This window comes from Rhinatrema bivittatum, chromosome 4 (genome assembly GCF_901001135.1).
Source record: "Rhinatrema bivittatum chromosome 4, aRhiBiv1.1, whole genome shotgun sequence".
Lineage (NCBI taxonomy): Eukaryota > Metazoa > Chordata > Amphibia > Gymnophiona > Rhinatrematidae > Rhinatrema > Rhinatrema bivittatum.
The window spans coordinates 427,239,825-427,255,534 of NC_042618.1; the positions used below are offsets into that span (position 1 = coordinate 427,239,825).

Below are 15,710 nucleotides of genomic sequence, written 5' to 3' on the forward strand. Positions count from 1 at the left end.
GGGTCTGGATCTGGCGTTTATATCTCTGCGTGCGCCCAGTTTATGGATCTGTTCAAACCTTATGACCAGCTGAAGCTCGTATAAGTTCAATTCTTTCAAAAGCCAAGCCATGAACAGCTCCATCAATTTAGATTCATGTAGATTCTCTGATATTCCCAATACCTTGATATTATTTTGGTGGCTCTGATTCACCAAATCTTCTAACTTAGGGATCGATTTTACAAGATGCTCGCCAGTGTGCACATATACAGGTGGCCTGTGCCTCATGGGGGGGGGGGGAAGGGAATTTTACAAAGCAACGCATGGTGATGCAAGTTGGGCTTCCCCAGTTCCCTCCCAGTCTGCTCCAGTTAAGGAGTGGATTGGGAGGGAACTTCCCTCTATCTAACCTTCCTACTTTTTCCCCTCTCCTCCCTGACCCCTTCCCTCTCCCTATTGGTTTTTTTTTTGTTTAACTACTTACTTCAACTTCCGAGTTGAGGTAATCTCCGCGCACTGGCCGGCTGCCGGCACGTGTTTCCCCAAGACAGCGGCTAATGGCACTGCCCTGGCCCGCCCCTTTGGAGAGGCCTAGCACTTCATTGCGTAACGGGGTTTACGCACGTGGCATGTGCAAGGCCCGGCCAAGCATGTGTAACCCATTTTTACACACGTGGCCCTTTTAAAATCGGGCCGCTAATGTATGCCACCTGTACCAGGTTCTCTGCCATACGGGTCTCCAAGGCCTGTACTTTAGCTGCATTTTCATTTACCTCCGTTTCATTTTCAACAAACCTCTGAGCAAAGTCTGTCAGTTTAGGAGTAAAGTTTAAGACCTGTGCGTGGGCATACATGTACGCGCGTAGGGCTTTTAAAATCCGGCCCTTAGAATCCAGTTTATTTTGTCCAGCTTACTGTCCATAGCTGCACTCCCGCAGTGACCTCTCTAATAATCTCCATTACTTCACCTGTATTTTGAGGAGGGCGCGCAGGTGCCATTTTGGAGATGGAAGGTTGAACTTTCCCTCATTCTCTCTCTTTTCGGATGCGTTTAATGGGCAAACTAATATATCCGAATGCTTGCACGCCTTTCCCACATCGCTGTGCGGTTTGAGATCACCCACAAAAATACTAAACAATAGTGAAAGTTTCAGAAGAGGGGGATAGCAAACCATGACCTTTCAGCTCACTGTATCACGTGGTCTTCTGTTACAAATCATTAAAACTAAACTATTTCTGAAGGAGAAAAAAAAATATCCTTCCAATGCAGTGACATATGCTGACCTCCTATCACTACATAAAACTATATGAAACATTTTGCAATGGATCTTTGTGTTAAGGGCTCCTAGTCTACAGTGGAGTTTCAGAAATCCTTTTTTTTTTTTTAATCTGAACATGGCACATTAGGCCATTTCAGACTGATAAGTTAAAATAAGGAAACAAAAATTTGAATTGCAGGGGTAAAGCTCATTCCATGAAAACTTCACGTCTGAAAGAAACATTACAAGGGATCTATGTATTTTGCTTTTTTTCTCTTGTTGATTTTATTCGCCACAGCACTATCGCCTTTGTAAGTTTCCAAGGTGTCTGAAACTCTTAAATACCAGCTAATACATGCCAGATCTGACACCGGAGCAGTCCCACAGCTAGTATTCTGCCAGTACTATATAAATAGCATGAGCAGCAACTGGGAAAGATACAGCCAGAGATTATCAGGTAAGGGCAGTCTTTTTATTTCACGTTTTGTTGGCTTGTAGAATTTTCTCCTTCCAATCATAGCCGTAATTCTTTTTCACAATGGTGGCATAGTTTGAATATACCATACATAGTGTATTTATGTAATCAGAGCAAAATTTGTATTCTCTCTTTTTCCATATGCTCGATGAAAATCTTTTACAGAATCCCCAGTTCAGGGTTTTCTCATCAAATATATTCCCAGCATGTGACTGTGAAAAGTTTAGACTGGTTCCCAAGAGTTTTACAGGTGCTTGAAATGATGTGTAAAAAGTTTTACAGATGTATAAATGCGAGGTGCTCTGTGGCTGCACGTGAAGACTGATGCATACACTCCATCTTTTCATCCTGCAGAACTCTGCCGCGGTGCCAAGCTTCTAATCCGTCTGGTCTGCATCCCATCATGTTTCCTAGGGCCATGAGCTGGGCCTTCCTCTTGATGGCTTTGCTTTGGACAGAATGGACTGAGGCTGGATCTAGCTTTTTAAGCCCTGCTGATCTTGAAAAACCAGTGGTAAACATCACTTCTTTCTTTCCTTTGATAAGGAGTTGTATGCTTGGTATGTTAGCCCACTTGGATGCACAGAAATAAACATTAATGAGTTGTAGATGAGACTTGTTTATTGGATTAACAATCCATTTGTGACTAACTTTCAAGACATATTACTAACATAATGATAGGAGTATAACTCAAAAGCTAGTCACGTGTATATTAGGTTAGTCCAAGATAAAGGTCTGCTGGAAACCTACAAGATGTGTGCAAGGCCACTCGCTCCTTCCTGTTGTATCCTTTTACTTTGTACTTTTTCAATTCTGATCCAACAGGAAAGGTGGAGGCAAAAGCCACTTTGGCTTTTTCATGTATTCATTCAACTTACCTTCCGTGAAGAAATTTCTCTTCTGCTCCTCCTGCATGCACCCCCTTTCAGCTGCATCTCATGACCGCTTGTCCAGAACTTCTTTTCCAAACAATGCACCATTTTTGGCAGCTTTCCTCTAGTTTACCACTACCCCTTTCTGAAGAAGTTGCTTCCAGCCTGCAGCCCAAAACTCCGGTGAACATTTCCCTATTGCTGCACAGAGAGGCATTATTGCTTCCCTCTCCCATCCACTCCAGTCCTCCTCTGCACCATGCCGCTCACTGGTTTGCAATCTCAAGCTCCTTCTCACTTGGTGTAATTGCACATCTAACCACCCCCCCTCGCTCTCAGCATGTCTTACTAATCTATTAGAATTCATTGTAGGTGTAAAACAGTTGTGGCTAAGGAAAAGCCAGGTGATTTTATGCACCTGCATTTTCAGAAGACATTTGGTAAAGTTCCTTAAGTGAGATGCCTCAGAAAACTAAAATCATGGGCTAGAAGGTAATGTCCTATTATGGACTGGTAACAAACAGTAGATCTAAATGAGCAATTTTCCCACTGGTAAGAGTTGAATAATGGAGTGCCCCAAGCATCCATACTAGGACCAGGAGAAAAAATAGTTGAGCGATAAGGATGCACCAAGCTAGAAGTTTTTCGTAACCTACATAAGCATATTAATGTTAAAATCAAACTGCCTAATTTGTTCCTAACAATCAGGTTTAACTTACACACCTAGTTCATTATTTTAAATTGTTACCGTACTATGATGGCACACGAGTAATTTGTAATCTATACCACCCTTATTTCTCTTTATCGTACCCTTCTGTAAACCATTGTGATGGTATTTAACTTAACGATGGTATAGAAAATTTTTTAAATAAATAAATAAATTAATTAATTAATGATCCAGAAGGAGCAGTGTGCAAGGTGATCACATTTGTAGATGACATTTTTCAAAGTAGTTACAACAGGAGCAGACTGAGAAATTGCAAGGCTGGGGAACTGCGCATTTAAATGGCAAATGCAATGTAATGTGAACAAGTGCAAAGTATGCATACAAGGAGAAAAATGCTGAGTTACCTTGGAGTAATTGTGGACAAGACATTGAAATCGTCAGCTCAGTTTGTGGCAGTGGTGAAAAAAGCAAAGAGAATGTTATTACATCCAGGGAAAGGACGCATGAGCCATTATAGACAATACAATGAACTCTTCAATGCAGTGTGCAGCAGCAATCAAAAGAGCAAATAGAACATGAGGAATTATTCAGAAAGGATTAGAGAATAAAACTCAGAATATCCTATCACCTCTGTACAGATCAATATTGCAACTGCACCTTGAATATTAATTGCAGTACTAGTCACCCCCTTCTATAGAAAGATATAGCATAACTAGAAAAGGTATAGAGCAGGGCAAAAAAATGATAAAATGGATAGAATGGCTCCTTTCTGAAACGAGATTAAACAGGTTAAGGCTCTTCAGCTTGGAATAAAGGTCACTGAGGGGCTAGGATAGTTTATAAAATCATGGGTGGGATGAACAGATTAATAGAAAGTGGTCATTTCCCTTTCAAATAGTATTGGAACTAGGGGACATTTCATAAAACTAACTGGGAGCAGATTTGAAACAAAGAAGCATTTTTTCAGGGCAAACTAGAAAGATCATAATAGTCTTTTTTTTCTACCCTCACATTTCAATGTAGGTAATGCACAATTAAGTCATGGAATGCGTTGGCAGAGGATGTGGTCAAAGATAATAGTATAACTGGGTTTAAAAAAAAGGAGGCCAGTTCCATAAACAATTATTAACAAGCCTGGGTGGGAGTGTCACCTCCTATGTCTGGGAATGGACAGTAAATGGATCCCTTCATTAATATTTGCAGATACTGTCAAATGACCCAACTTGTCCAGTACTGGAGACAAGATGCTGGGCTCAAGTGACCTTTGGTCTGTCCTAGTATGGCTAATCTTACGTTCTTACTACTGGCTTGGATTTCTACACTCTTATGCATAATTTCACTTTCTGCATTAAATCTTAGTTGCTAAACTCTTGACCACTCCTCAAACTTATTTAGATCATTTCTCATATCTTCTACTCCATCTGGAGATGTCACCGTTACAGATGTTAGTATGTGCAAGAAGCCAAGCCCTTCCTTATAGCACTTCTGCAATATCACTTATGAAAATATTGTACAAGACTGATCCTTGAATCATTCCACCGCTAATCCCCACCACCTCCCTCAGTTGAGTGAGTTACCTCCCTTCTGTGTAAAAAAAAAAAAAAAGGGGGGGGGGAGGAAGAGGACAAGCTAATGTGGGCTCCAGAGGTGAAAGCTTTTGTTCACTCCCTCTGGTGGGCTGGTGAGGGCCAGGGGGCATTTGGATCTAGTTCACCTCTCACCTCCCTCCCTTGGACCCTAGTTTTCCATAAGGGCAATTGTGCCTTTCAAAAAAAAAAAAAAAAAAGGCAAGGCAGCAGAGTGCGCAGTGACGGTTAACGGCCCCAGCACAGGAGAATGGTTTTCAGCTTCAGGAGCGGTGGGGGGGGGGTACAGATTTAGTCACTCAGCCCAGTGAAAGGGGAGTTTAGTTGGTGAAATGTAGCACTGAGCAGTTTCTCAGGCCCGAGTCCAAGCCCACAGCACCGGATGCTTACCAGCGGCTGGCACCAGCACATGGTCAGCGCAGAGATAGATGAGGAGTGACCGCAGCAAGTTTGTTCATCTCTGTCAAATAACTATTAAATTACATCAACTCTTCTAAAATTCTTTAAACTTGTAGTCCAAGAAGCCTTCCAGAAAAGTTATTCCAACCCAGCAGCAGCGCCGGGAGGCAGGTGGTCTTTGGGGCAATTATGAACAGCCAATGGAAGGAGACAATGAGGAGAGAGACATCCAGGTTTGTGCACTTTAATTCTATGGCTGCTTTTTTTTTTTTTTTAATCTTTACAATTTCCAGCCTGGTTCAGGTGGAGCCCATCCTTTCAGAAGACGCTGGATGAAAACCTTCTATAACTCAACTCCATACGAAAGTATCCCCGTCCTTTTAATTAACCTGAAAGAGGCAAGCGAACAGAATGCAAGGGGTGTTCAGCTTCTGGGGCAAATGTCACAGATTTGGTTCACAGCGAGCCTAGCAGCTTGGGCTCTGACTGTGGCCAGGCAGAGTCACAAGGACGAGGCCGATCACCCATCTAGATCATTTTCCTGATATTCACATTCTTTAGTCACCCCCCCCAATAGTATTCTGGACTTGACCAAACATCTTTTAAACCCCCAATGCTAGTTACAGGGATCACCTCCTCCAAGGCAGATTGCGCAGCTTGGACAGGCACAGAGTGAAATAGCACGTTCTTTTTTTTTTTTTTTTTTTTTTTTTTTTTTACTTATTTAGGCAATTTTAGATTGATCAAGACAAAACTTTGGTGCAGTAACATGAAGAAAAATAACAAAGAAAAAAAGCATACAATACAGAAAATATCGTATCCAATTCTATGTACAGTTATATCCAATAATATATAGCAGAGATTAGGCACATCCTCATTATTATCCCCGAATAATGAAGAAAACTTTAAACCATGCAGAGGGGAAGTAAGATACCAGGAAAAATAAGTAAAGGCCTCTACCAAGTAAGGACCCCCATATATTAATACTGGTCTCCGTCCACTAGGAATCAGTCAGAACCGGAGAAGACGTAATCACGTGCCTGGCACGGAGAAAGGATTGTAGCTGCTCAGGTGCAAAAAAAAATACAAAAGCATCTGAGCATAGCGTCACAAAACATTTACAAGGACAACGTAAAGCCCCCAACTCGAGAGCTAGAAACCCTCTCTCCCCGTTGCTGGGTGAGCCTGGAAATATCTGGGGAAATCCTCAAATTTTGACCATAAAAATGGAAGCTTTGAGTATTCCCTTGTTTTAGAATTATTTAAAAGGGCAAATAACCGTCCTCTGTTCACCCCTGCCACCCCGCTCCATAATTTTAGAAATTTCTATCATGTCCCCCTCTAAAAATGGTCTCTTTTTCCAAGTTGAGGAGCTGGCACTTGCATAGCCTCTCATCACCTAGGCCTGTTTGTGTTAGGCGATTAATAAATTTTAATAAATAAAAATGAAAAAAATCACAGTGAAGCCCATCACATGTAGCTCCCCAACAGAAGCAAGTTTCCTGTTAAAGCTGCAGTACCTTACACAGACATTTTTTTTTTTAAATAGCAGCATACAAAAAGCTCGAACTAAATAACATTTTAGGATTAAGAGATTTTGAGCTGCATGGTGATGTGCTTCCACACTCTTCTATTTGTAAAAGGTTTTTCAGCAGCTATGCACACCGTTAAGATGGGAACAAAGGTTTAATTTCACACATTGATATGGCCTAGTCCTGGGGGAATTCTGTGCTACTGCGGAGCACAGAATTTGCGCAGAATCCCCCCCCCCCCGTGCAGAATTACCAAATTCTGGGCAGAAAATGGCAGAGGAGACCGGGAATGCCATGACCTGAGTGCACTGTTCGCGATGAAGATGAAGGCCCCCAGCGTGCCGGTCGCGATAAAGATGAAGGCCCTGGTGTGCCGCAAACGGAACGTGCGCACGCCATTTGCGGCAAACATGAAGGCTCCCGTGTGCCTTGGGATGCACTCCACTCGCGGCAAAGATGAAGGCCCCTGTGAGCGTGAATGTAAATAGAGAGGTGTGTGTGTGTGAGAGAGAGGAGGGGGTATGAGAGAGCAGGTGAGTGTGAGATACCACGGAGGGTAAGGAGGGGGTTGTGAGAGAGAGCAGGGGGGTGTTTGAGTGTTGGTGCCAGAGAGAGCGAGCCTATATAAGGAGACAGTAAAGGAGTGTGTATGTGTGAGAGAGATTGGGAGCTGGTGTGTATGAAAAAGGGATCCTGTGTGTATGTGAGAGTGCTCGCCTGTGTGAAGGGATTGTGTATGTGTGACAGAGAGCCTGTGTGGAGTGCGTGAGAGACATAGGTAGCCTGTGTGAGGATGTATGTGTGAGAAAGGGAGCTTGTGTGGGTGTGCATGCAAGAGAGAGGGACCCTGTAAGAGGAAATGTGTGTGTGCACGCGCGCAAGAGAGTGAGGGAGCCTGTATGAGGGTGTGTGTATGTGTTATTGATAACTGGAGTCTCTCTCTAATTTCATCTTTAGCTGGTGTTGTACCTTTAAAACAAATTTTGCAGAGGAATAGTAAATAGGTTTGGCTGGTTTTCTCCCAATTAAAAAAAAAAAGTTGGAAAAATACAAACTTGCAGTACTTAACTATTAAAAATAAAAAAATATTAGTATGATCATCCATAATGCTAATAGCAGCTGTAAGGAACTATTTTAGACAGGGTCTAGACTAACAAATAATTCCTTGATAATCTAGATTCCAAATATTTTTAAACCAAATAACTTTTGAGAACTTTTCAAAACAAAATTTCTAAAGTTAGGGAAACAATTTCAAAATACGCCCAACACCTTGCGACCTAGATATGGATTCAGACACAACATTATGGTCTGATTTTGAGACCATGAGTAAAAATATTCCTATAACTGTAAAAAGAAAAAAAAAAGATTTTGACCACATCAATTATATCCATGCAGCACCAGTGAAGAGAGTATTGATTGAAGACATCTGTCAACCCTGAACACTAATCTTGTAATCTATCGCTCACAACAGATGAATTACCTTCTCAAAAAAAAAAAAAAAAAGCATTAGTACCCCCCTTTAATTAAAAAGCCACAGAGCCATATGAAGGGGTTATCAAATTATAGGTCAATATCTTCAATCCCGTTCCCAGCCAAAGTTATTGAGAGTGCTGTACTGAAACAGCTCAACTTTTCTAGAGGAACATCAAGTTTTGGATTGCTCTCAATTTGGCTTTCACCAAAAGCACAACACAGCACTCTTGCTACTGGCATCGTGGATTTGATAAAGGCCCCAATTATCTATTAGTATTATTAGATTTCTCCTCTGCTTTCAGTACTCTTGATCACAATAGGAGGTACAATGTTAAATTTATTTTCCTCTTATTTGACTGATAGATCGCAGCAAGCACAATATGGATGTTCTTGTTCTGAATGGTTGCCTCTCAACACAGGGGTGCCACAAGGCGCTGCCTTGATGGCCATACTATTTAATATTTATCTAAGACTATTATGCAAACCCCTTACAGCATTAGGCCTGCATTACTCTTTTTGTGCAGACAATATTAAATGTTTCTTTCCTAGCTCTGAAGACCCCTAAGGCTTCATTAACTTCAGTTAAGAGTTGGTTAACACATAACAAGCTTGTCATGAAAATAGACAAAAACAGAAATCAGATTAAGAACATAAGAACATGCCATACTGGGTCAGACCAAGGGTCCATCAAGCCCAGCATCCTGTTTCCAACAGTGACCAATCCAGGCCATAAGAACCTGGCAAGTACCCAAAAACTGTCTATTCCATGTTACCATTGCTAATGTCAGTTGCTATTCTCTAAGTGAACTTAATAGCAGGTAATGGACTTCTCCTCCAAGAATTTATCCAATCCTTTTTTAAACACAGCTATACTAACTGCACTGACCACATCCTCTGGTAACAAATTCCAGAGTTTAATTGTGCGTTGAGTAAAAAAGAACTTTCTCCGATTAGTTTTAAATGTGCCCCATGCTAACTTCATGGAGTGCCCCCTAGTCTTTCTACTATCCGAAAGAGTAAATAACCGATTCACATCTACCCGTTCTAGACCTCTCATGATTTTAAACACCTCTATCATATCCCCCCTCAGTCATCTCTTTTCCAAGCTGAAAAGTCCTAACCTCTTTAGTCTTTCCTCGTAGAGAAGTTGTTCCATTCCCCTTATTTTGGTAGCCCTTCTCTGTACCTTCTCCATCGCAATTATATCTTTTATGAGATGCGGCGACCAGAATTGTACACAGTATTCAAGGTGCGGTCTCACCATGGAGCGATACAGAGGCATTATGACATTTTCCGTTTTATTCACCATTCCCTTTCTAATAATTCCCAACATTCTGTTTGCTTTTTTGACTGCCGCAGCACACTGAACCAATTTCAATGTGTTATCCACTATGACGCCTAGATCTCTTTCTTGGGTTGTAGCACCTAATATGGAACCCAACATTGTGTAATTATACCATGGGTTATTTTTCCCTATATGCATCACCTTGCACTTATCCACATTAAATTTCATCTGCCATTTGGATGCCAATTTTCCAGTCTCACAAGGTCTTCCTGCAATTTATCACAATCTGCTTGTGATTTAACTACTCTGAACAATTTTGTGTCATCTGCAAATTTGATTATCTCACTTGTCGTATTTCTTTCCAGATCATTTATAAATATATTGAAAAGTAAGGGTCCCAATACAGATCCCTGAGGCATTCCACTGTCCACTCCCTTCCACTGAGAAAATTGTCCATTTAATCCTACTCTCTGTTTCCTTTTAGCCAGTTTGCAATCCATGAAAGGACATCGCCACCTATCCCATGCCTTTTACTTTTCCTAGAAGCCTCTCATGAGGAACTTTGTCAAATGCCTTCTGAAAATCCAAGTATACTATATCTACCGGTTCACCTTTATCCACATGTTTATTAACTCCTTCAAAAAAGTGAAGCAGATTTGTGAGGCAAGACTTGCCCTGGGTAAAGCCATGCTGACTTTGTTCCATTAAACCATGTCTTTCTATATGTTCTATGATTTTGATGTTTAGAACACTTTCCACTATTTTTCCTGGCACTGAAGTCAGGCTAACCGGTCTATAGTTTCCTGGATCACCCCTGGAGCCCTTTTTAAATATTGGGGTTACATTTGCTATCCTCCAGTCTTCAGGAACAATGGATGATTTTAATGATAAGTTACAAATTTTTACTAATAGGTCTGAAATTTCATTTTTTAGTTCCTTCAGAACTCTGGGGTGTATACCATCTGGTCCAGGTGATTTACTACTCTTCAGTTTGTCAATCAGGCCTACCACATCTTCTAGGTTCACCGTGATTTGATTCAGTCCATCTGAATCATTACCCATGAAAACCTTCTTCATTACGGGTACCTCCCCAACATCCTCTTCAGTAAACACCAAAGCAAAAGAAATCATTTAATCTTTCCGCGATGGCCTTATCTTCTCTAAGTGCCCCTTTAACCCCTCGATCATCTAACGGTCCAACTGACTCCCTCACAGGCTTTCTGCTTCGGATATATTTAAAAAAAATTTTACTGTGAATTTTTGCCTCTACAGCCAACTTCTTTTCAAATTCTCTCTTAGCCTGTCTTATCAATGTTTAACATTTAACTTGCCAATGTTTATGCTTTATCCTATTTTCTTCTGTTGGATCTTCTTCCAATTTTTGAATGAATATCTTTTGGCTAAAATAGCTTCTTTCACCTCCCCTTTCAACCATGCCGGTAATCGTTTTGCCTTCTTTCCACCTTTAATGTGTGGAATACATCTGGACTGTATTTTGAAGCAAAAAGGCAGATACTGTCTGCCCAGCAATTTTTAGCCATAGTCAGACAAACCAGAAACTTAGGAGTTATTATAGAAACCAACTTACCATGTAAAAGGCCTTTTGGAAGCTTTACATGCTTAAAATGCCGGAAGCCTTTTCTAGAAGCAAATGATTTTAGAACGGTCATCCAAGCTTTAGTAATTCCTTCCTTAGGCCTGGATTCACTAATGCCGCAAGGCATAGTGAATCCCGGCGGTAACGGGAGGCGGTCCTGTGCTAGCCGGCAGCGATCCCACCTCCGCACTGCGCTAGCAGAGTCGGGCCCGGTGGTGCCCCGACTCCTCCTCTTCTGGGGCTGACTCCGCCCCGATGTTGCTTTTGCACACGTGCGATAGCTTTAGAAAATAACCCCCTTAGACTACTATAACTCTGAATTAAAGCAATTCAGATAATTCAAATTTCGGCAGCAAGAGTTGAGACTGGGACTTCAAAATTCAACATTACTCCTGTCCTCAATTATCTGCACTGGCTTCCTGTAAAGATTCCATATACAATATAAAATACAGGTCATGATCCACAACGCATTTAATCACGAGTACATATCACACTATTAAAAATTCACAGACCCACCCAGAAGCATAAGGTTGGAAGGCCAATATCCACTGGCTGTACCTTTCCATAAGATTATTCATTTAGCAATATCCAGAGAGATTATTCTCGGTAGCTGGCCCCATGCTTTGGAACCAGCTGCCAGCAAATTTACACAAACAGACAAGGAGCAAGACATTCAAGAAACAGCTAAAAACATATTTCAACAGGCTTTTTATTAACCACTTTTAAGTACAGCTCCCTGGTGACAGAAATTGCTCAGAAGATGAAATCATATTGTTTGATCTATTTCACGTTAGGAGTAGTTCAGGTTTTTGTTTTGGTATGGTTTTGTAGTTTTAGTTTGTGATTTATTTTAAGGGTTGTTTTTATCATTTTATATATATTTTTTAATGATTTTACATTTTTATTTATAACAGTTGTCATTTTGTTCATTGTTTAAATATTTATGAATGTATAATTTTCTTGTAATTCATCCAGAACAGGGGATGATGTGGCCTTAAACAAATAAGTTTGCTTACTGTTTGGGCTCCACATCAAGTTACAGCTTCATCCACCTGTCCTGTATACTGACAATACAATCTACAGTCGTCACAGACATAAGATCCCCTTTCCCAGCATCAGATTCACCATAATAGTGATTCACCCATTCCAGCAGCTACTTTTAAAGGGAAGGCCCATTGAGTCTTTTAATATTAATTTTATTACGTATAGCATGGTTGAGAAAGGTTCAAATAGCCAAAAGTGCGAGACCCCATCACTTTATCATTGCACAGGTTAGTGACACATGGTACCATAAAAAATATATCACAATAGCATTATTCAATCCAACTAAACTAGAGCTAGTTTTAATAAAGATAACTTAATATGAGTTTTCCTCTTTTTTTCCTCCAGCAATCCTTTGGCTCTTGTCTTTCTCCAGGAGCTCTGGTGGGTTAGATTTTGATTCCAACATACCCACTTTGCTGCTTACATAATGCATCCTGGCACTGCAGCTTCTGCATTCTCCCCTTTTAAAAGTTTACACAGAGCAGATTCTGTCCAATGGGATCTCGGCCCCTTGTTCAAGGGATGAATTTGGTAAGGGGGACAGGGCAGCTCTATCACTACCCCATCTTTCCACCCTCAGGGGTGATAGAGAAGGGCTCAACTTCCTTACTGCCCTCTGCCAACTGCAGGTTCCAGGCCATAGGACTGGGAAAGGGGGGGGGGGGGGGAGAAAACGACTAACAATTGTTTTTAAAAAGTCCTACCTTCAACAACACTAATGCAGGCCTCTCTCAGCTGTGAAACCTAAGCATCTTCCCTTTCTGCTTTCTCTAGTTCAATTTTCCATTCGAGTTAGATGTGAAAATACCAATAACCCATTACCACGAATACAGACAGAGTGTGCAGAATGTGCTAGAAGGGCTGTTTGCAGGACACCCACAAGGTATGTTTCTCATGAGAACAAAATCTATTTGAAATACAAATTCTGAAAGTAAGGCGACATTCAATTATTCTTGTTTTCCTTCAGAGGTGCACCAGGAAAATGAGTAAATCACAGAAGATGAAGAAAAAGGTTGCAGAAACTTCTCACCAGTCCTCTGGGTCCTTTAAAGCACCAGTGCTCAACCATCACCAATTACTGGATGACTTTATGATTTTTCTTTTGTAAGGGATGGGGGGGGGGGGGGGGGGGGAGAGGAAAAATGCATTTCTTCGTATCACGTACATTTGCAAAAACCTGTAATTTCTCAATAGTACTAAGAAAATACTGTGCTGAGATGTAAAACTGATATGGACCAAAAAAAGGGGGCGAGCAAAGAAAAAAATAAAAGTGTACAAAAGCAGAAAATATTGATAACACTTCTAAAATGATTTAGCAAAAGGCTTTTTCCTTCACAGGCTCAGCATGGGATCAGAGCAAAAAGGGTCATGCATCCACCTTGCAATTCTCAGCAACTGTCAGGAAAACAGTCAGAAAGCAGCGAGAACCCCCAAGGGCCTGATTTACTCCCATTCTGTGGCTGGGGGAAAGATGTTGGTTCTGTTCCTGGCCAGGCCCATGCTCTGCAGGATGCCCGAAGGAAAGTTTCTTTACACTGTTTTAAGTCATTGCAGACCGTTGATACAGACCCTACACAGCACACAAAGGTTTCCAGTTCCAGCTTTCTCTGCAGTGTTAGTTAGTTGCAGAGCTTTCCCCAAGGCTGGAAAAAGGTCTGGAGCAGTATCAAACTATAAGGCCTCAGGCCCTTACTTATCTATATAGATCCCTTCCCTTTGAACAGAGCTGGCACTTCAGCCACCACAGCCCTCCGCATCAGAAATTGCAGACCAGTATGAAAAATGAGATCTTGTATTATAAGGACCTGAACTTCTAATCTGAAAGGTGTTTCTACCTCTAGCTCCAATGACTCAACACTAAGCCTGCTCTGCAAGATCTTTGGTACTAGTTGAGATAGCAAAGTAATGTTTTTTTCCCAAGCTTGGGCGAGGGCATGGATAGCCACCACGCACTGTGGTCTTAAAACTGGGGAAAAAAACCAAAAAAAACCCCAAAACTTCACTAGTATCACTCTGGGCTGGTGCCATCAGGTCCATGAGCAGGGAACTCCACTGAGCACAAATTAAAGTATGTTCAGGGCCCATGCCCCCGGCAGCCACAGGTGCTTTACTCAGTCTACCTGTGCAAGCAGATGTCCTGCAAAGTTCACTTGCTGATTGACTGACCAGCTTGTGGCACCTGTTTCATCACCTCAGATAAAGCATACTGGTAACCCCTACCAACGTCTGTTACATTTACCACAGCAAGCATTTTTCTACAGTTAAAACACGTTTACCCGCATAGCATGGTTTATTGGCCCTCTCCCAGTATAGGCAAAAATAGGGGCACTTTTCCTAGTGTGAGTAAATTTACCTGCACAAAAAAGGGGCAGAGAAAGGTCAGGGGAGTGACAGCACATGCAGAGAGTTAATCTTGAAATTTCCACATGTTCTCACACACGTGTACTATGCACCTACTCCCATGAGACTTTTGTACCTGCAGTGTGCACACCCACCAGATTTTCCTTATGGAGTTTCCCTCCAAAAATGAGGTTGCAGGCAAATGGCTACAAAGCAAGCTTCACAGGGCATTTCAGAATTGCCCACCCTACAACCTGATACTCCATCACCTGCGATGACCCTAATTTTAAGAAGCCACCAAGACCAAAAGGAGACTGACGTGTAGGACTCATGTTGTGAGGTCCTCGGCAGACTGATGCAGAAGAGGGGCTCGGTTCATGCTTCTAGTAATCTGCACACAGTGCAACACACACCAGCTCCCGCCTCTTGCTTGCCACTCGTCATCCATGTTTAGACCGAGCTAGCTGCGGATCATTTGCGTACAAGCCAACTAACAGAATATTATATGAAACCTGGCCCATAGATCCATCATTATGGTAGATATTAATAGCCCGGCATGCATAAAAATTGGTACTTACACGCGTGGCCGGGCCCCTGTGCACACCGCGTGCATTTCCAAAAGGGCCTGGCCCCACATGTAAGTGCCGATAAGCGCACAAGTGCCTGGCCCTGAAAAAGGGGCGGTGTGGAGGCTGGCTGGCCAGAACAGCTCCAGGGGAGCAGTAAATACCAAAACAAAAAAAATGTAAGTCACTGGGATGGGTTTAGGGGGTGTGGAGGAGAGGGGAAGAGGGAGGGAGTTTAGGTAGGGCATGTTATAAAATCAGCGCATCCATGTGAGCGTGGTGGGAACCGCACACATCTTTTAAGATCTACCCCTATGGGCTTTCTAAAGGACTTTAACCCAGGCTGTTGCTCTGGAAACATTTTTATTAAGGCCCTATGAGTTCCAAACTCTGGGTGAAGACCAGTAATGACCACATCCAGCCTGCTGAAGTACTGCACTTTCAAAAAGGATGACAGAATCTGACCTCTGGTAACCTGACTTGTCCCAAATGCCTACAGAATCTTCATAACACAAGAACATAAGCTATGCCATACTGGGCTCCATCAAGCCCAGTATCTTGTTCCCAACAGTGGCCAATCCAACTCACAAGTACCTGGCAAGTTCCCAAACATTAGATAAGTCACAAGCTACTATT

At 42.0% G+C, this 15,710-nt stretch overlaps 1 protein-coding gene across 1 annotated transcript; it reads left to right on the forward strand.

Annotated features, from left to right (window-relative positions):
• The first annotated feature begins 1,618 nt into the window (after nucleotides 1-1,618).
• On the forward strand, nucleotides 1,619-13,278 carry GHRL (ghrelin and obestatin prepropeptide). The gene is made up of 5 exons (XM_029597616.1): nucleotides 1,619-1,695; nucleotides 2,068-2,227; nucleotides 5,354-5,470; nucleotides 12,943-13,051; nucleotides 13,136-13,278. Exons 2-5 carry the CDS (start codon nucleotides 2,117-2,119, stop codon nucleotides 13,156-13,158), a joined length of 360 nt encoding a protein of 119 aa, XP_029453476.1. The 5' UTR covers nucleotides 1,619-1,695; nucleotides 2,068-2,116; the 3' UTR covers nucleotides 13,159-13,278.
• The last annotated feature ends 2,432 nt before the right edge of the window (nucleotides 13,279-15,710 follow it).